This window comes from Lepisma saccharinum, chromosome 2, assembly GCF_977018435.1.
Source record: "Lepisma saccharinum chromosome 2, izLepSacc3.1, whole genome shotgun sequence".
Lineage (NCBI taxonomy): Eukaryota > Metazoa > Arthropoda > Insecta > Zygentoma > Lepismatidae > Lepisma > Lepisma saccharinum.
In genome coordinates, this window is record NC_139230.1 from 214,338,193 (window position 1) to 214,360,613 (window position 22,421).

The 22,421-nt window shown below is 37.8% G+C and overlaps 1 protein-coding gene across 1 annotated transcript in view; it reads right to left on the reverse strand.

Annotated features, from left to right (window-relative positions):
* Nucleotides 1-635: 635 nt before the first annotated feature.
* Mitf (transcription factor Mitf) overlaps nucleotides 636-22,421 on the reverse strand; it is a 207,294-nt gene continuing 185,508 nt past the window's right edge. The window contains exons 7-9 of the mRNA XM_083117962.1: nucleotides 20,812-20,977; nucleotides 13,619-13,747; nucleotides 636-5,500 (exon numbers count right to left, since the gene is read on the reverse strand). Of these exons, the coding sequence (XP_082974088.1) occupies nucleotides 5,315-5,500; nucleotides 13,619-13,747; nucleotides 20,812-20,977 (481 nt within the window). The 3' untranslated portion in view covers nucleotides 636-5,314. The remainder of the gene's footprint in view (nucleotides 5,501-13,618; nucleotides 13,748-20,811; nucleotides 20,978-22,421) is intronic.

The following is a 22,421-nucleotide window of genomic DNA, read 5'->3' on the forward strand; positions in this document are numbered from 1 at the left end:
ACTTCAGGTACTGCAAGTTTTGAACCTCGGGACAAGGATTCAAAAATGTATGGTAGTGTATATTGTGTATGTTGCTGAGAATCAGCTTAAAAGCACAAAATATACCGTTACATCTCTTATATGGAAAAAAAAACAATCACCAAAAAACCTATGGAAACTCAAAATCTGAAAAGAGAAAAATTGATTGGTAGTATTTTCTTTGTTATTCAACTTTGAACATGCTGAATGCTTGGTCGTGTTCAAAATATCAACTTGAACAGCTAATATGCAATATTGACTCCTTATATTCAAAATAAGATGAATTTCACCTCCCTAGCTTGATTTGTTTCCAAAATATAGACATTTACTTTCGTAAATCAGCAAAGTTTTTTCTTTTAAAATCGCCCCAAAAAATGGGGTGGATATTTATCAAAATCCTTGTGTAGAATCCACATCCTTAGACCAAAAGTCATCAGAATCAATGAGATCAAAGGTCAATACATGTCTGATTTTATGTGGAACCATCCACATGTTTTTCAAAGTTCTTACTTGCATAAAATAAAACTTCTTTTATTACAACACTACAGTGAGAAATCAACAGGCAATATGAAAATGATCATTAAGGTTAGATTGAGAATGAAACAGAAAATACAAAGAAGTTCTAAAACAAATTTACTTTGCGATTTACAGTTCATAAAGCATAAAATTTAACAATGCACTATTCTTCTCCATTAGGGAATGGAAATTCAGGTACAGTTCAATCAATTTTTTTTAAGTGTATCATCTGAGTAAACAGTAACAATGCTCTTTCTTCCTTAAGTAAGATTTCTTTTGAAAGTCAAAAACATTCTGTTAAACAGAAATGTTATCATGAAACATGAATTTGCATAATGAATCAAACATTTTTGATAGAGTACAATTTCCCTGCAATTTTTCACCTTACATATGTGAATTGTAGAGGTATAGAACTCTAATACACACAATGTGTAACTGCTTTCATTCATGATACACAAAACATACACACACACACACACACACACACTGTTGCTCTCATTCCCATACATGCTAACACACAAACACAAAATATCTTTGTCAACATCATTTACTTACAAAAAAAAAAAAAGACAAATCTGGCATACATGTATTTTCTGGGTTTACATTTGCTACATGTGAACTATTCCAACCCTTGCATGAGTATCTGCATGCAAGATGAGTGTGCACAACTAAGGCACCTCACTAAAGAATTAGTTCCCTTGCTTGACTAAAGTACGCACTAAATTACATATCATCACATTACTAATATCACTAGATTTCATTCACAAAAAATAAACTTGCAAAAATTTGTAGCAATATTGTCCAAGAGGGAAAAGTTTCCAACTAGACCAATGAAACATTTCGGCAAAATTTTGTTTTCTTCCTTGAAACAAGGAATGGGATATACAATTCCACTTCTAGGTTTCAAACAATTATATATTAAGAATAATAGTTGTTGATCATTTAGAAAACATGGATTTGAATCTTGCAATGGCACTGATAAGTTCCATCTTCTTTCTTTAAGTAAGGAAAATACCAAGCCAGTTCAAACAATAGCTATACTCTGTCCTGGGAATCTCCGGAGCAAGCAAACGAAAGCGAGTGTCTGCATAAGTAGAGACTCGAGAGGGATCGACCAATGAATGTGCGAGAGGGGAAGTGCGGGCACGAACAGGAAAATGCAGCTGCAGCTACAAGCTGTTATGTAATGCTTTACTCTGCCATTCGCTTTCTCCCATTCCCTATCTTTGTGTGTTGCCTTGCTCCACAGATTCATGGGACAAAGTATACAGCCCATTATTCTCCTAGTCCTGCGTCATTCGTTTTTAGGGAATTCACACTTCCACCAACTGTTTTCTAATCAAAGTATACCAAGGTCAATGTTGATTTAATTTAACTTCTATCAACATCTCAACTATCAAATTTGGAATTTTAGAACAAACCTAGTGCATAGAAAGTGCAACAACAGAAAAAGGGATTGTTATGCCTGTCATGCAGCAATAAACAGGTAACAAAAGACTTTTAGGAATGTAGATTGAGAAACCCTTAAATGAGAGAATTTGTTTTCAGATGGAAATCTAGATAAAATTATGAAAGGCTCGTGTCCATTTTTCTGTCAAAATTGTACAATGCAACTCTAAAGCAAACATGCAACTCCACACCTCAACTACCACAATAACTCTGCCAATCAAACAAATCTTAAGTCCAACCAATATGAACATCAAATGAGCCCCTGAACATTATTTTGTTAAGATAATCAAGATGACATTTTTACTATCATCACTAACAAAAGTTTTATATTCTTTAATGTTTTTTATTCCCCTATTTTGCTCTGATTTTATATACATTAAATTTTAATCATATTAATTTCGTTTTTTGAAATTAAATTGAACTGGAAAGTAAGTTGATGTGATGTTAACATGACTCACTTGGGATCTTTTTACCGCTTATATGTATGTATTTAGTTACTGTACTGGGTGTCAATAAGGTTTTAATTCTTAAGAGATAAGAGCAAGTAATTGTAGAAAGTTGTATTACAAAAACACAAATAGTTATACCGCAACAAGTAATTGCATTGCAGAAAAAAAAGTGGTTCCATGAACCAACAGTCTGAGAAACAAAAAATGTTGAAAAACAGGGCACACTCATCCACATTTTATCAAGTTACTAACACATAATTGTAACGTTGAATAGAGTACTGGATGGTTCAGGTAGCAGGATAAATGCAAGTGATGCCACTGTCTGACATTTGGTTAATAAGAACAAAAATGGGTTGTTATTGTCCAACTTCCTTGTGATCAATACAGTGCCATGCTGAAACGAAGACAAATCCTACATATTCAGTCCCACGATGTTTAAAAAAAAAAGATACATGAAGAGACACAGAATTCAATGCTCAGAGTGAGAGGGGGGAATGCAGGGTGATGGTAACCCCCCCCCATGCATATTTGCCAGCATGTTAAACCATGGGAGGATCCCCAGTTACTCACAGATCTAGGGCAAACATCTCCCCCCTTCCTTATGAAACATGTCAGTAGACTACTGGTTCAATAGGTACATAACTGCACTGCAAAGCCAGTTTAAAACTTTTGTCCAAGAGTTTCTAGTTAAGGTAGCCAATGGACATTATTTGGGCTCAATTGGTTACCTGAGAATTCCCCCTTGATTGACCCCTTCCTAAATAGATCTGTTCCCCTTGCGCAATCAGCATTACATATTTCTCTTTTTAGCTTCCTTGAAGCTGGTTACACAAGTTAACAAAATATTCTATTTTGAATAACTATGTCAATAATATACATAAGTGCTTATATATATTTTATGGAAGTTCATCCAGCATTCCAGTAAAGCGAAGACAAATTTATTAATTCTAATAAATAGTCTGAAATTATCAGACATTTTAAATTCAGAAATATAGCGGAAGAAGTTTATGGAAAATAAATAAATAACAGAAATTTATCAACGGTAACATTGTCCAAAATTACCTTTGAAGTACATAATAAGCTATAAATCTGAGATTCTGTGCACATCTGTGGTACTGAACTCATTTACTAAAAATAATAAAAATACACACACATGTACGAGTTGCTTACTGTCATTGGAATGAGTTACAAAGTCTGGGTAATTTTTCTATTAACCTGTTAAAATTGCTATTCTACAGGTTAATATAAACCAAAAATTATGTCAAGACCAACCACAAAAAGATGTTTACTTCTAGTCTTCTACACAAAAACTTTACTGCAGGTTAAACTTTTAACATGCAAGAGATGTGTTGCCAGATTGCTGGTGCACCACTTGTCACTCATCACCAATATTGACATGGAATTACCTGTTACATGCAACTTGTCCCTTAACAAAATATATTCATACAACAGAAAAAAAAGTGCACAGAAATGCACTTTGGTCAATACTGAATCATTGGAATTAAAATATTATAGTACATATCACTACTTGCTCTTATCTTTTTATTTTATGTACATTTCATGCACTACTGACAAGGTACTTAATGTTTGCAATAGTGAACACTTTTAAAGATGTGTGTATATATACTACCTTACATACACCTACATCTCCTGGTGAAATAACTGGGTGTTGGAAATCAAACCTTTCCATAAATTCATAACAATCAACCTTGTACACACGTACAGTTGATCCTTTGTTTAATGCATTCTCTTCTCCAGTCAGTTTCCCTCTGGAGAGGAACTTCATCGAGAACTATATCCTCACTCCAAATCACTTCCAACAATACGAATACGAACTGTGTTATATTTATTAATTTCTAAAGAGCATGAAAATGAAGAAACATCCTAAATGCAATTGCTACTTCTTTGCCAAGCAGAATGTGTTTTCTTTACTTCCAAGCACACACATCCACTTGAAAATGAAACAACTCATACTTCTTCAACCACTTTCACAGAAATACGAGTCCATTATTCCCTATGTAACTTTATATAATACTAGAGCTATTTACATTCTTCTTTCAGACAATAATGAAAGTCTTCTCAGTAATCTATTAATATCTGTACATAAGAAATTAGGTTTCAGAACCTTTTTATATTTCATATGAAAAGTAACTTCACAAATCCAAAGTTGTAGAAATTTCCCTCTACATATTTCATTTATTTACTAGAAAAACTATCAAAATAAAATTGAAACCCAGTTCCTCAAATATTTTTCATCTGAACTGGAAGTATGTGTATGTTTATATAAAAAAAAACAATGATCTGAGATACTACATAATTGAGTGCTGAAGTTAAAGAGCTTTGTATGACTTTATATTTACTTGATCTGTTTAAATAAATGTCACTTGTCAAATGCATGCCATTCTATGTTTATTAACATATTTCATATATATATATTATATATATATTGTAATAGTCTCTCTCTCAATATTCTACTTAATGCTTGCAATACACTGATAACAAATGTATGTTTACTACACTGATAATTAGACCTAGGCAACTTTCTGTGGCATGTGCTGAGAACAATATTTTACAGATGCACACAAGAAAACTTAACATGCATGTGTGTGTGTGTGTGTGTGTGTATACACATGTATCACACACACACACTTTAATGTCAGCAACTTTTGTGGTTTATACTCGGAACTGAAGGAAGTGTGCATGTATGTAACATTATATATACATATACACAACATAAAACACACACACATCCATACATTTCTGTCATATAATTTGAATCATTGATAAACACCTTATTCTGAAGGTAATTTGCACAAATAGAGAACAAATAGAGAACCTCTTCAAAAATATCTTCTATATGAAGTTTCTTTTGTTCCCACTATTCAGACATTCATCATATCAATATCAGCTAAGCTCTCTTCCACATCAATGTTGTGGTGGTGATCGGGTGGACTAGGCAGATGTGGTGAGGACAGCATGGGATCTCCGTTCACGAGATGTTCATCTTCCATCAAGTCTTCCATCTGGGCAGCACTTAATGTGGTAGCCTCACTCACCAGATCTGGCATCTGGAAACAAAGTAATTGTGAAAATCAATACAGATGCCAGGAAATTTGATTTCAGAACTATTTAACAATCTGCAGTGATGCTCTACAGGATATTATATAAGAGAAAAGCTGTTGACAGAACTATGAACACCATTTTTATACAGCTCTCCCAAATTAAAATCGCTCTGTTCTTTATTTAAACTAACCATAAGTACTACATGTCCTGACAATAAATGCTCGGTTGATGGTGGCGTTGCAAGCAAAACTTCAAAGATGAAAATTTTTGAGGTCAAATGTGTGAACACATCATTCCCACCTCAAGTTTTTCTTAAACTAAGATATTTTCTTTTCTGCGAGTTGCATCCCAATAATGTATTCCATAAGGATCTCCATGGCTGGCAGAAGATAAAAAATGTATCTGTCTGGAAAAACAACTACATCTGAAAGAAAATAAGCGAAAAGAAATTTGTGTCGCCAGTAGTGAAACAATTCGAAAACTTACATAAGTAAATAAATACCTACCAATAGAAGGTGTAGGTGAGTGGTTAGTGTTATGGCTTCATGCTCTGAAGGATGCATGTATGAGCGTGATTCAATTCTTTTTTTTTTTTAGTTGCCAATGAGGCACCAACATGTGTGTGTGTGAATCTGCATTTAGACAGTGATTTTTTTAAAAATTTGTAACCACAGAACATGCATTTTTAATCCATGATTTCACCTGCTAATTTTGAAAAGCACCTTACATTTTTCCTTCTTAAATAAATAAATAACCCATGGCACGACAGCCCTCGAAGGGTCTTGGCCATCTCCCAACTGCCATCCTCCCTCCCACAATCCCATATAGAGGTGTGGAGAACTTCAACCAGTAATGCGGTGACATGAGGTCAGCACGTCGAACACCCAGCCGTTATAGGAAATTTCCAAAACCGGGTTACGCTACTCACTCGTAGCTCCCCAATTTCCTCAAGATGGTGGGTTGCTACTGGTCCTATACACAGGAAGAGAACCCAGGCAGACTCGAACCCATGCCGTCCCTCAATCGGATTCTTATTTACAGCTACAGATTTTACAATACAATTATAATATTAAGATCTGAACTAAATCTGTCGACTCATATAACCTAATATGTTCTAAGCTACTTTTAGTTTTAAAAATTGAAATTCTATTCATAACTAGACCAATAAAAGCTCGAATTTTTGACGTGGCTGCTGAGAATTTCCACATTAACGTTTCACTGTTTCTTGATCTTGCTTGATATGCAAAGCAAGAACTGTATGTCTCGTTCACATACCTCTTCACATTTTGTAAGATGTTTAATATCAAGTATTTACTCGCAAACCCATTACATATTTATTAAAAAATAAACTACTCTCAAACCAATTACATTTTTATTAAAAAATAAAGTCGTGCCGATATGTGTAATTAATTCCATCCTAGGCACACATTAGAGATCTGCGTGGGTGGGCTTGACTCACTCCGTAATCCAGGATCCATTCAATCACCGTCCCACTACTCGGTACCCAGCTTCCATGTGCCTGGATTTATCCAGCTTGGATAAAACCGGGCTAGCATCATCGCACTACAGTTGCTCTGGGCGGGATCCATGTGCTTCCAACTGCGGTAGCAAACTAATCAGACACACCCACGCTGGAGTGGGTATATGCAGTTCATCCGGGAGCTTTAAGCGGGCAGACGGTACGCTACACAGCCATGTTAATGCTTGACACAGCACTAAGGCAATCATTTGATGATAACTGAGGAGACTGTTGAGATTTCCCAATGAAACCTTCATAGTATATTCAGCGTTAAAAACCAGGTGTTTGACATGATTATTTCAAACTCGGTTCCAGTAAAAAATAAATTATTAGCGTAAGTAGCAGCATACACAAAGGTCCCAGAAGAATCGCAATTTGCAAGGTTGGCAAAATGGCATAGTGGGTAAGGCAGGTGCTCATGGTATTGAGGGTCTTACGTTCGATCCCCACTTGAGGCAACTTTATATTCAAAACTTTTTTTAATGTCTCGTTGCATTTCTATAGTCAATTAGAACATATTGGTAAATTGAATAAAAGAAAATGTAACTGATTTACCAGTCTTATGAATTTGATTATATTTCTTTAAAACAATCCTCTTAGCAATGGCTTAAAAAGATTGTGTTGTTGTAAGACCAACATATCGAGAACATTTATTATACAGATGTTTAATTACGAATTTGCCGATATGCGTGGTGGAGTGGCTAGCACAGTGTGTTACGATGCTAGGGATTCCAGGTTTGAATTCCATCCTGGGAATAGGTGTTCCCTGCGAGTGTCGCTTCATCAGTTACCATCCTCATAGTCGATGGCACAAGCTTCTGTATACCCTCTGCGTTAAAATCTGCCACCTGAGAGTGCAGCCAGTCCAGAACTGATGTCTTGAGAACGTTACTGTCGTTGAAATGCTTCGATGCAAGCCACTTTTTCAGAAAGTGGGGTAAGGTCGGGGCTGTAAGGGGGATGATTGAATAGTTCCCATCGAAAGATTTCAATTGTCTCAACAGTACGAGCAGCTGTGTGTGGGCGGGCATTGTCATGGATCAGAAAAATTCCAGAGCGTAGCATTCCTCTCAGCCGATTTTGGATGGCACGTCACAGATTATTCAGTGTTGAGTGGCTAGCACAGTGTGTTACGATGCTAGGGATTCCAGGTTTGAATTCCATCCTGGGAATAGGTGTTCCCTGCGAGTGTTGCTTCATCAGTTACCATCCTCATAGTTGCGATGGCACAAGCTTCCGTATACCCTCTGCGTTAAAATCTGCCACCTGAGAGTGCAGCCAGTCCAGAACTGATGTCTTGAGAACGTTACTGTCTTTGAAATGCTTCGATGCAAGCCACTTTTTCAGAAAGTGGGGCAAGGTCGGGGCTGTAAGGGGGATGATTGAATAGTTCCCATCGAAAGATTTCAATTGTCTCAACAGTACGAGCAGCTGTGTGTGGGCGGGCATTGTCATGGATCAGAAAAATTCCAGAGCGCAGCATTCCTCTCAGCCGATTTTGGATGGCATGTCACAGATTATTCAGTGTTTCGCAATACACCTCTGCTGTAATTGTTTGTCCTGGTTCCATGAATTCCACAAAAATCACACTCTTTTGATCCCAAAACACTGTTGCCATGATTTTGTGAACAAATGATGTTTGTTTGAATTTCTTCGCTTTAGGAGAACCAGAGTGCCACCATTGCATTGACTGCTGCTTCGACTCCCCCGTGGCATACAATATCTATGTTTCATCCCCCGTCACTATGTGCAAAAAGAGGTCATCCCCATCCTCCCCCCAGTGGGCCAAAAAATCACGTGCAGCTGTCCTTCTTTGCTCTTCGTGAGCATCTGTCAGCATTTTTGGTACCCACCTCGCACACAGTTTGTGATACCCCAGGTTGTCAGTCACAATTCGATGCACTGTTTCCGCAGACACTTCTGGAAACTCTTTGGCGAGTTCAGATATTGCAAACCGGCAATCGGAACACACTTTCTCGTTAACGCGTTCCACCAGATCGTCTATCTGAACACTAGGCCTTCCACTACGCTCATCGTCATGGACATTTGAACGCCCTTCCCGAAACACACTGCATCATTGCCTGACCTTCCCTTCACTCATCACTGTCGGTCCATAAATGGCACACAATTTCCAATGGACGTCAGCTGCATTCTGTCCTTTGGCATTCAGAAATCGTAGGACAGATCTCACTTCACATTTGGCGGGATTTTGTATTACGGTAGCCATTTCACCTTACTGCTACTTGCACATATGCAACCTCACTCTGACGATTCTATCTCTGTTGCAAGCACAGAATACTAGGGCATGCTCAACTTAATCAGTGTTCCAACCCCGCGTAAAAAATTATCGGCCCTTTTTATAAATTGTGACGCCTTTGAAGTGTTTATTACAAAATTTAAAAGGGGAATATTTTGTTTCGTAGGTTTGAAGGTTGTCAATAATTCGATCAATATTAAGTAGCCTGGATGTTGAGCTGTCTTGTTTAAAATCACAAGATAAAAGAGAGATTGAATTGGTCTCTAATAAACAGGAAGTTAGAGTTGAAATTTCACTTGGTTTTGGACCATGCTATAACCCTAGTAGAGATTTGTCCTGTTAAATTTGAATCCCACCAACTTGAATCTTTTAAATGAGTCGAACGATACTACAGTCCAACTTTTAGGAAATGCATTTTCTGATTTGGATAAGTGCTTTCAAATGGGCACTCCAAACTATTTAGTACAGGCTAAGATTGCTTCCTATGCCCTTCATGTAAATGCAACACCACTAACGTATCCAATTATATCTGACCTAGATTTGTGGTTAACTTTTGCAACATTGTTACCAGTACTACACTATGTTTCCTTCTTTTTTGTAGCTATGTACTGATGGACGCCTGAAAGATTTCTCTTCAGATGGGCGAGTCACGTTGGTTCACTACAACAGATGTGCAGGACGGAGTGGGTCGGTATTTCTTCCCATTACAGCAGGTGGGCAATGGATCACATTTGCAGACCTCTAGTATACACTAGTTGGCACTGCACCGTAAAAAAATCTGCCTTTGATGAAAGCCGAACCCAGGACCATTGGTATGTTGCGAAGTTATCATACCGACTTGACCACATTGTCATGTTCACAAAGCACTTCTTTTTTCCACTTATGCTTCTGTAAAAAAATATTATAAGACTTTATATGTTATTCGACAATAAATGCAAGTTTAGGTATTTAAGGGAAGTGTAGGGAAGTAGGGATCATGCACAGAAAAGCCTGCTTTACCTGGGATGGAATTCACACACAGGAAGTTAGTTCCTTGATTGCTCTGCAATAGGACGTTACCCAAAGGGTCGTGGAAGAGTGGTCTCTGCCTCAACGTGTAGCATCCACGATACGATACATGACTATATGACGTCACACCTTGGTTCAATCACGTGGATCCACAATCGAAACTTCAGTGGAGAGACAAGTGATTTTGTAAGCAAGGGATGTGGTTGTCGGATGGGGAAGGTGATGATATTCTTTCAGTTTCTAAGAAACGTTTGTATATAGATAGGGAATGATGAGTGCAGTGATACAAAATCGATATCTAATTCGCTCACTGCATGTATACAACACCTAAAACTACATAATTTGTCATGGTATAAAACAACAAATCATTTATTATTTTAATAGAAACTGAAGAAATATAAATGGAAAATTGCAAGAGATATCACTTTATGAAATGACAGTTTCCCAGGTGGCTACGTACTACCAATTACAACATTAACGTTTGAGTCTGTTTATAGATTTCGAGGCAAGTTTTAATAGCATAACTTCATTAGTAAACCCATTATGCACATGGAAATAATATAGGTACATCAATTCTATGCAAACACTAGATTTAAATAATACACTATTTCCTTTTTTTTATTATTACATTTACTTTATTCATGTTTCATTTTATAGTTTCAACTTTATTAAAGTAGTTTTGTATTGAGCAGTTTCTAAACTATTAGCAATTTCTATTAAAAATAAATACATTTGTCATCAAATACGCAATAAAAATTTTTACAGACTTGCATTAGATTCTTAAAAAAACAGTGCTATTGGGAGAATCGAACCGGGGACCGTTCGTATGGTGAGCAGGTATCATAGTAACTGGACCACATGGTCCTACTTGAGTTTTCGCTTATATGCTCCTACACATGTGTTGAAACCATATTGCACTATTCTATCTGCTATTCATAAAAAAGTATATTACAATTAAATTAGTGTTCCTCGAAAATACGAAACATAATGTTTTCTTGTTAACTCTACATATTGTAAACAAGGACATCTAGAATTCGTTAGGATGGCCCATGTCGTGTATGATTCAACAGTCTACCTAAGAAGACTGCGAGCTGAAAATGCGCAGTTCTACAATTGGCAAGCTTTGTGAACTCGTGAGCCCACAATTCACACAGTGAACGTGAAGGTTTTCTCAGCAGTATGATGTTGTCCTTGGTTGTTTTGCAGCGAGGTGCCCAAGAATTTGTAAAGGAGGAATGTGCAGTGGCGTATCAAGGGGTTGGCAAAGTTGGCGACCGGCCAGGGGCTCTCGTCTCATGGGGTTGATACAAAATATGTATTAAATAGAAGTGAGGGGGGAAAAAAGATGGAAACAGGCTAATTTTTGTAGGCAAATAAAATTACAACATTCTGTTTTTATCTGGCTTTAAATTCTAGTTAAACGTTATAATACATCAAATCAGGGGCGTAACATACAGGCTCTAAAACTAAGGGGGCCCGGAAAAATTAAAAATTGTCATATTTCTCATGTACAACATTTTTGCAAAAAAATCACGATATCTTGCGTGGACATTTTTACCCATTTATTAATTTCTCGAATAAAAAGCAATTTGTCTTGTCTTCTCATCTTTCTCTCGACCTTGCACTCCCGATCTTATGTTAACAATAAAGCACCTCCAACTGCCACGAAGCAAGGTGTGAGGCATTTAAATGCTTGGGTCCTTTGCAACTCAAGAAGGCAATGGATAATATAAGCAGTTCTTACTTCCTTCCTACAGCTTCATATTTCAGCTCCCGGAAAACAAAGAAAAAGATTTTTAGAGTGAGCGAAATTATTAAATATAATTTTCTTCAATAATTTATTATATAAATATGATAATCTGCTGACGTTGCTCTTAAGATTTTGTATCGAGTTACATTGAGATTTCAAATTTAAAAACATGTTGGGGACTCATATTCTGATCTCACCCAGGACCTCGCAATATGTTGCTACGCCACTGGGTATATGGGTTGTCATTGTTCTTCTATTTTATTTAAAAACAATCAACTCATATTTTACCTCACGGGGTGGGCCCCAAAGGGTTAAGATTTTCGCCAATATCTCTCTGCCCACCCTATTGCCTCCTGTAAGAAGTAATTTAGTATTGGAGAAACTACACGAAAAACAAATCCTAAGTGGCATTAACGAGGAATTAGATTTAATGTATTTTGCATCTTTTAAATGTCGACAATACACTAATTCTACTTAATAAAAAAAATAATTGGCTCTAAAAGAGATTCGAACCTACGATCTTCAGACAACTGGGTCAGGCCTTTACCAGTTTCCCACTTTACCAATCCAACAAACTAACTTGAAATTTTGTCTTAAGGATCATCAGCAATCTTGCAAACTTTGTTAACATACACTAGTTTATTTTTACAAGCTGGAATAGACTTAAAGTCTGCAACTCAGAACTGGACTTCTGTGGCAACTCATTCTCTCCAGTCTACATTACTGTGACAAAACTCACGTATTGTAAATGTGAAGGGGCACTGTTACATGTTGCAAATAATTTCTCATACCATCGTTAGTTCCAGATTTGGCCACAGCCACCGAGCATTTAGTTTCTGGACATATAGTACATGTATACATGTTATTCTTGTTGGCATTCTCCATTTCTTTTATGGAGTACTACGTCATTAAATTTTTATCATATTTCCTTAAATCACAAAAATTGTACCCTTTTATAACCGTCCACTTAAGTTATCCACCACACCTGACTTTTTCTTCTCCCTGAAATCCTCCTTTGATCCTGCACCAATGTTCCAATCTGCACTTGCAGAGTGATGTATTCAAAAATTGATAGTTCATTATGATGAAACAACTTCTCTTGTGATTATACATACATAATTTCTCATATCTATGATAAAGGCTGAGGCTGAAAATGAGGATTCAGCACAAGCAAAGACATTCACACACAACACAGATTAAACTGAAAATATGAATACAATTATGTTTCCTGGACAAGAAAAACATTACAGAAACCACCCTAGAAAGAAAGTAATGTTGCAGATATGGCATGATTTCCATAAAAAACTTGTCTTATGCATGCTGATTTGGATAACTGGTAACAAAATGTACTCAAACCACAATTCTAAGGAGCTTTAAAAATTTTCTTGAAATGTAGAAGAACTACCATGCAGAAGCATATATCAACACTACTTTTTGAAACCACAGCATTGAAAAACTTTCACTAAATAGAAAAACTAGAATAGAAAAAAATAATAATTTATCAGAGCAAATCACCATGCAGCACTTTTCACGTTGGAAATGCCATACTATCTTAATATTTTAAAACCAATGTGATCACTCTCACTCACCTGTTTCACTGCTACTTGATCTGCTGGGATATTCTTGATGTAAGTGTTTATTACAGTTGTGGGTGTTGTGGGTTGCCATGTAAATTCAGAAACTGGCAGATCATGAGCCTTGGCTTGGAGTTCTAATTTCTGAAATTAAAAATGAATGGAAATTAATATTTATTGCTGTCTTTTCCACACCATTGTCTGGTAACACATACCCTCCATCCCAAAGGGACCTGCCATGCCTCAAACCTTATCTACATCCTCACCTGCAACATCTGTGGTGATTTTTACCTGGGGGAAACATCAACGGCCCTCAACCTCCGCATCAATAACCATCACTCCTCCACCCACAACCTGGACTTCACTGTCACCATCCACACCAACCACCACAACATCAGTTTCAACGACTGCTTCCAGGTAGCGATTATCCATCTCCTACCCAACCAGACAACACCTCTGTTCGCAAAAGATGAGAGGGGGCCTATATATCAGCCACGAGTGCAACCACTCCACCTGGCTTGAACAAGGCCACCCAGTAATGCCCATCCCTCACCCACCGTCCCTCCCAAGCCATCCCATCCCTCCCTCCCTCCCAGCTCATCCCACACACTCAGTTTACGACGAGCCTGGTGACGAAACAGTGTTTTTTTCGTTCTATGCACCGCTTCTTCTTCGATGGGGACCTGGCAACTCTGCAGTGCCCCAACTTCCAGTTCCGTCTTTTTCTCCTTACACCGATGATGCTATGAAATTAGCGAAAATTTTGAATTTTTCTACTGTCCTGTGAGTGTTTCCTTTTACCTTCTTTGATTTTTACTTAGCCCTTTTGGCCCTCCTTGCTTTTATATATATATTAGGAAATACTAGGAAAGGCACTACGAGTATGGAAATGATTTGATTATGGCATTCCTAAAGTGAGAATCATAGAACTTAAAACCTATAAACAAAAGCACGTGTACCCTAACAGTGTTGCAAACTTATGAAAAAAAATCGACATAGCCTACGAGGTGTAAAAACATTCCATTTGTCAACAGATGCAGAATAAGCAGTGTATCACTGATGACCCACTGAAAGTTATTGAATGTATGTAAAAAAATAAAAAATGTACATCTTGCCTGGTGGCCAACTTTCAGACTCATTACCGAAGTTCCCTGGCTCGAATCCCAGCAAGGGTGTTACTTGTGAGTGTCCCTTCATCAATTTCATCTGAGGATCACTCATTGTCATCTTCGGGATTAGCCAAAAGTGGAAGAAAAGCAACGCTAAATTAAAAAAATGAAATACAAAATTTACATTTTATTCCCCAGGAGTGAGACGGTTCAGTACCAAAGGATAATTTTTCTCTCATATTTAACTAAAATAAACTTTGCTAGAAGAATGTGACACATTGAGATAAATGAAGTTTTGAAACTGGGGTTTCTTCATTAAATTTATTTGATGTTTGGAAGTGTTATGATTTATTATTATAGATAATGAAAGTAAGTTTTACTTCCCCTCTTGTGCCACTTATGGCTAATTTGCGAAGACTGGGATGAATGTTGATATGATTAAATCGATGAATGGACATTCACAAACATCCATGCCCAGACCACGATTCGAACCCGGGACCCCTGGCGTCATAGTGTGATGTGCTAACCACTCCATCATGGGGGGTGCTAACTAATTTGGAATTCAAATATCACCTATCCCTCATCGTCTCGTAAACTAATGACAAATGTGCGTGTCACAACATAGTCGATTACACCTCAATGTCACATTCCAGTATCCTCCAGAGTGTACTTCAATATCTCTAAAGTTACTTCATTCAAAAACACACTCCTATGTCCTTTTCATCCCATTCAAAAATGTCTGATTATGGAGCAAAGACACCAAGGGAAACTAAAACGGCAACTTAGAGAAGCATAAAAGCGGGGAAAGAAAACTGTAGAATACAGAAATATTTTGAAGCAGTCACATTTAATTGTACGCTACATATAAAATAAAATGCATACTTGGGGGTGAATTTTTAAATTTTGTCACATTTTTCTTCTCTCTTGTTGAGAGGTGTTCAGTTTAAATCAACCTCCCTCACCCTACGGCCTGCCCTCCTTCACCCACAAAAGAATTCCGGAGTGTGAGGATGTCACCATCCGGATGATGAACACCTCTGGTTTATAGATCGACTCCTGCATCCCACCCCCTCCCCCAACCCCGAAGGATCGTCACTGACAACGTGAAATCTCACTATCATATGCCGACATTCGACATACCACTTCCGTTTCTGTATTTGACAGTGAGAAGCATTGAGGTTGGCAACAGCCTAATAACTGATTTCTTCCGCATCATGTAGTCCGTTTTATGGAAGTACGCTAATGGAAGAAAAACGTGTAAATCACATGGGATTATACATTTTAAAATATATTTTCATTAAAAGTTTCTGTTTATAATAATAATAATAATAATAATATGTAATTATTGTATAAATTACAATCGATCACGTGAACAGCAAGAAAATAGCACCAGTTTCGAACATGGCGACTTCCATGTGAGCAGGAAGGTCTCCCGTGTTTTCAGAGTAGTCTTTCGGAAATACAGCCGTTTGAAAAGTGGCAAGAAGCAGGTTGTTCTTAACGTTTCTATGACGTTGTGTCGGTGCTATCCTAAGCAAGCAGTGAAGTTGGTGTCCAAGTGTAATTGTGTGTCTACGTCTTTGTGTTTTCGGTGTGGTGAAAGAAGGAAAACGACTGGTCAAGTTGCGAGTCCTCCAAAAAAAACACGTTGTTGCTCGTATAAACGAGTACACTCATTTTGAGATAAGCGCAATACAACGTGAGCTGCTTTCGTATTCTTTCAATCAAAGAGCCGTCCTGTCCACTGTGGGGAAGATGATGATAGTGATGATTGATGACAATCTCCCCAATTTTAGCAGTCTACGTTAAATCGCCTCTTGTGCCACGTTGAGTTCCTTTTGGGGAAGCAAATTTGACAGACCGTACTCTAGCACCGAAAATACCTCTCAAGTTCAAAAAGGAACTGCTGAATCAAGGTAAGAAAATACATTACTTGCACGAGACGTGCGTAAATAATGTGCTTATTATAGTCTTCTTGTTTTCTAGTGCACAAGAAACCGAGAGAAAGATAAACAATCTCTTTTTATTCCCCGGCTTATCTTTGTTTAGCTTCTGCTAAAACTGGATGCATATTTGTTGCACAAAGGAGAAAACAATACTCTACATGTCAACAATGTTAGGCAATAATTTGGTGGAAAAAGACTCAATAAAAACAAAAGACTTGAATTTACTGAAACTAATCTCTCTCTCTCTTGTATAACTTTGGCGGTGTCATACTGAGAGAGGAGGGGGGGGGAGGGGGATCTATTAACCCAGTATCAGATAAATGGAATTTTTGGAGTACAAAAATATGTTCATTCTTTAACAAGAACATGTATTTAATCACTTGTAGAAAATTTCTTATACTTCAATGTGTAGCTTATCAGTTAAAATAAGAATACGTTTTTCCATGTTATGTAAAATTAAAGGTTGCGAGTGAGCAGCATATGATGGCCACACCATTCACCAACAGCTGGCGCGGAGTGATACGTTACTTGAAGTGAGACGGTTGTTTACAGAGGGTTGGAAGGTTCATGATTCTTACTTTAGATATAAAAAAGGCATACGATAGCATGGACAGAACAAAGATTTGGAAAGCTCTAAGAGGAAAAGGAGCTGAAGAGATAATGTGTATAATGCAGAGCACATACATGGCTAACCAGAGCTGTATGAAGACACCAAGAATGGAGTGGTTCAGTATAAGGAATGGACTAAAACAGGGAAGTGCTCTTTCCTCACTGCTCTTCATAATTACAATGGATACAATTAACGAAGAGGTGGGGAATAAGATAGGAAAGGAAGACATGAAGCCCCTGTTGTTAGCTGATGACTTAGTAATATGGGGGGAACAGGGAAGAAGGAGTACAGAGACAGCTTGATAGTTGGAATGAGGAAATCAGTAGAGCAGGAATGAAATTCATTGCAGAAAAGAGCAAGGTGTTAATAACAACAAGAAACAGAGCCAGAAATGAACCAAGAATAAAGATGGACATGGAAGAGTTCAGGGTAGTGGAGAGCGTCAAATATCTAGGAAGCATAATTGAAAGAACTGGAAGAATAGATGAGGAGGTAAATAGAATAGGACAAATTGGTGGTGAACTATATCAAAGTGTTCGAAGATTAATATGGAACAGGGATGTACCTATGAAATGCAAGAAGGTAATATACAACACATACTATGTGCCAATAACACTGTGCGACAATGAAAATTGCCGCAGAACAAAAACATGTGATTCCTATGGAGTTCAGTGCCCTGATGATGATAGTGAAAACAGTTTTTCACTATCACCTAAACTTTTCTCTGGAAACACAGTTTTATCAGTGCACGACTGCATGTTATTGTTGTCGCGGTGCGTATCAGCCCAGCCTGTTCCTAGGGCTAGACATTGCATAGGAGAATGAAGGGATAGATAGCCACTTGATTGTGGTATAGTTGAGTTGCAGTTATTTGCATCAGTCAGTTGCTAGTGGGATCAAGCAGTGTGTGTTTCTGCAGTGTGTGTCATGCAAATCCCCTAACGTGAGGAATACTGTTTATGCGTGTTCTCGTGTTTCTTGTGTTCAGCGATGTCTAGGACGTGTGTTAATTCATCAAACCTTTTCTGTTATGTGTGTGGTGAGTTTATGACGAAGCAGCAAAGACATCCCATTTCCCCACTTGTCAAAAAGGCGTACGAGTTGTATTTTGAATCAAAGGTAGATGAGGGTAAGTGTTGGGCACCACAGAACTGTTTCTCACGTTGCTCCCGCTATTTAAGAGGCTGGTTGCATGGAACCCACCCATCTATGCCATTTGCCGTACCACAGTTGTAAAAGAAACCTAGACCACATTAACAGATTGCTAATTTTGTTTAACAAAAGTAACAGGAATATCAAGTGAATCAAAACACACAGTTTCATATCCAATTTTGGAATCTGCAATGCGCCCAGTTCTGCATTCTGATTCTCTCCCAGTTCCAAAACCACCAGTGGAATGGACACTGGAAGATGAAACGGACGATGGTAGTGATCACGAAGATCTTGATTACATGCCATCTACATCACAGCCCCAACCACAATCATTGTCACAGGCAGAATTGAATGATCTTGTAAGAGATCGGAATCTTTCAAAAAGGTAAGCAGAATTACTTGGGTCTCGTCTTCAACAAGAAAAAATTTCCACTTTTTCTCAATGGCAGAGAGGGCAATTTACAGAATTTGTAATGATTCACAATCCGGAAAAATGGCACCTATTCATAGATTCCTCAAAAACTAGTCTCAAAGCTGTTCTCTTGCATAACTGAAACGATAAACCTTAGATACCAGTGGCCCATTCCGTTCAGTTAAAAGAAACCTACGAGAACATGAGACTACTTCTGAAGTATATTGGCTATTCGAACCACAAATGGAAAATCTGTGGAGTTCACAAATTCTGGGGCTTGTGCTGGGAATGCAGAGAATGCAGACTGGTTACACACAATATTGCTGTTTCTTGTGTCACTGGGGCAGTAGGGCAAGGAAAGACCATTATGTAGTGAAACAGTGGCCATTGAGAGAAAGCTTATATCAGGGTGAAAAAAATATTTTGCATGAACCCCTTGTTGACAAAGACAGTGTGCTGTTACCACCGCTCCATCTGAAATTGGGCTTCATGAAGAATTTTGTGAAAGCAATGGACAAACATGGCAGGGGTTTTCAATTTTTACTGTCCAAATTTCCTGCGATTAGTACTGCAAAAATTAAAGAAGGTGTTTTCATTGGGCCTCAGATTCCTGACTTGATGAAAGACATAACCTTTGAAGAGTTGCTGACAGATACTGAGAAGGCAGCTTGTCTTGTCATCAAAGATGTATGCACAATTTCTTGGGTAACGTCAGGTCTGACAATTACAGGGAACTGACGGAACACATGTTACACTGTTACAAGGCTATGGGGTGCAACATGTCTTTGAAAATACGTACATTTCCTGCATTCTCATTTGGATTTTTTTCCCACCTGATCTCGAAGATGTGAGTGACCAACATGGTGAGCGATTTCACAAAGATATCGCTGACATGGAAAGACGATATATGGAAAGATGGTCACCAAACCTTTTGGCAGATTACTGCTGGACACTCCTACAAAAAGTTTCACCATCCACCCACAAACGGAAAGTTTCCAGGACACGTTTCTAACTTGTAGGTACATTTCAAGCTTTTTGCAGCTTTCTTGTACCTTTTTTTTATGTTTTGTAATACAAACAATTCATTTTATTCCATGATCTGTATTTAATCCAGCTACAGGATCCTCCTGTACTCTAAAGGAGTAGTTTCCAAGTGTCTGGAAAGTTGCTACTTTGTTTTTCATGAATTACAACATATTGCTAACTACATGAAATATAGGCTAAGTGGTACATGTGGCATATCTTTTCCAGAAAAATTGGTACGTGATGGAACATTTCTGATTTCATTTTTGTAATCAGCATATTTGATTTAGTAAAGAACACCTTCTTTCATCTCGCGGCAAGACACAAAGTTCAAATTTGTTGCACTGTGTAATTATGTATGGAGCAGAGACTTGGACAATGACAGAGAGAGAGAGAAAAAAAAGATGCAGGCAGTGGAGATGAAATTTTTAAGGAGAATATTGGGGAAGACTAGAAGGGATAGTCTAAGGAATGAGGAGATCTGACTGACAGTGGGTGTGGTGAAACTTCAGGACAGGATAGATCAGGCACAGATGAGGTGGTTCGGACACATGAAAAGGATGGATGCAGAAAGACTACCAGTAAGAGCTTACAATGTGCAAGGAGTGGGAATAAGGCCAAGGAGGAGACCAAGATGTCTGTGGAAAAAGAGGAGTGGTGGAAGACCAGGAAAAAATGGAGAGGCTTGACTTCTATGCAGACCCAGCCAGAGGCAGGAAACGGCAAAGGATGATGATGATGATTATTATTAGAATTGTGTGAATTATTTGTTTTTGCTGTTTGGGATAAATACCATTCAAAATTATAAACACCCTGCATGGGTTTTAATCATTAAGCAGATGGGTTTTTTACTGTGCTACAATATACTTAGGCTTACAGCAGAACAGTTACAAAATGTAATGAGGACTTTGTAAAGTAAATACATGCATCACATTTGACAAAAAATGTATCCTGACCTGAATTCTTAGCAGCAAGCGCCTGTTCTCCTGCTCTAGCTGCTTCTGTCTGGCTTCAATTTGTTTCACCTTCTGTACTTCATGCTTCAAGCACTTTATGTATTCCACAGAGGACTTCAGAATTGTTCCCTTGTTGGGTCTTGAATCCCTCACTATCTCATAATAGCTGAAAAACATCAACAGAATCTTTCAAATATACACACACATATGAATATTATGAAGCACATTTGAAAAATAAGGGCCAATTGATTACATCAAAGAAGAAAAGAAGCATAGCAACATTGTATTTGTGGTTACAAATATATCATCTTCATTTTTCAACATAGTCACCTTAATTTTCGAATGAATTTTGGTACTGTTAAACAATATTTTTTACACCCTCTGCATAGAAGTTTGCTGCCTGAGAATTCAGCCAAGCCAACATTGCAGTTTTCAACACCTCAGTTTTTGCAAATCATTGACATGCAAGTCACTTTTTGAGGTGCAGGAGGACAAGATAGTCACTAGGTGCAAGCTCTGGATTATACTGAGAGTGATCAAAAAGTTTGCATTCGAACCTCTGAATCGTCTAGAGAGTGAGGGCAACAGTGTGTGTGGTCTAGCATTGCCATGGATAAGAACAGTTCCTGAACGCAGCATTCCACATAGTCCGTTTTGAATGGCACACCTTAAGAGTTTTGATACAGTTTTACAGTATGCCTGTGATGCGATTGTTTTTTCCAGCTCCATGAAATTCACCAAACACACCTTGTACATCCCAGAACAGAGTTGCCATGAATTTTCGTGCAGATGGATTTTGCTTGAACTTTTTCGCCTTTGATGGGTGTGAATGTACAACACCACTGCCCTATTCTTCCTTCACTCATTACACCCAGACCATACACTTCACACAATTCCGTGAATTTCGGCAGCATTGTGGACCCTTGGTGTTAAGAAATCGCATCACAGACCGTATTTCTCAACTGGCAGGATTGTGTAATCGTGCAGCCATTTTAACACACTAACTCACAGGATAACCAAGAGCTGACTAGCAAAAATGTGAATGCTGGGTTGCCAATGAACCAGTTCATGTTATTGCGCAGGTGCGATCTGATCACTGTTGCCAGTCACTTTATATACCTAATCGGCCCTTTTTTCTGAAATACACCTCATAACTGCATGCTGATATGCAACACTAAAACATCATGAAATATATTTTATATTCTGTTACTTTTTAATGTTATTTATTTGTGTGAAATATATAAGTAGTATGAGGTAAGGTGGTAAATTTTCATTATAGGTAAACCCAACAGCGAAAGAAACAGTAGGCGAATTATCCACCACCATTTTCATTTGGTCTGAATTACACAATGTGTTGACAATAAATTGAAATAAAGATGTCAATAAGCAGAGAAAATGCCTGCTTTGAACCAACATAGTTTCATTCCTTAAAACAACACAGGATGTAGAATAAAAAGGTAATAAAAATAGATGTGGACAATTTGCCTACCATTATCTTTGCCGTTGACTGTACAATTTTGATCACTTCTTTGCAAAAGTAGGGTATTTTTCTGCCTGTCTGTGGCAACACTGATTTCAGAGGTTTTGAGTTGTGTACTGTGAACAAGTCA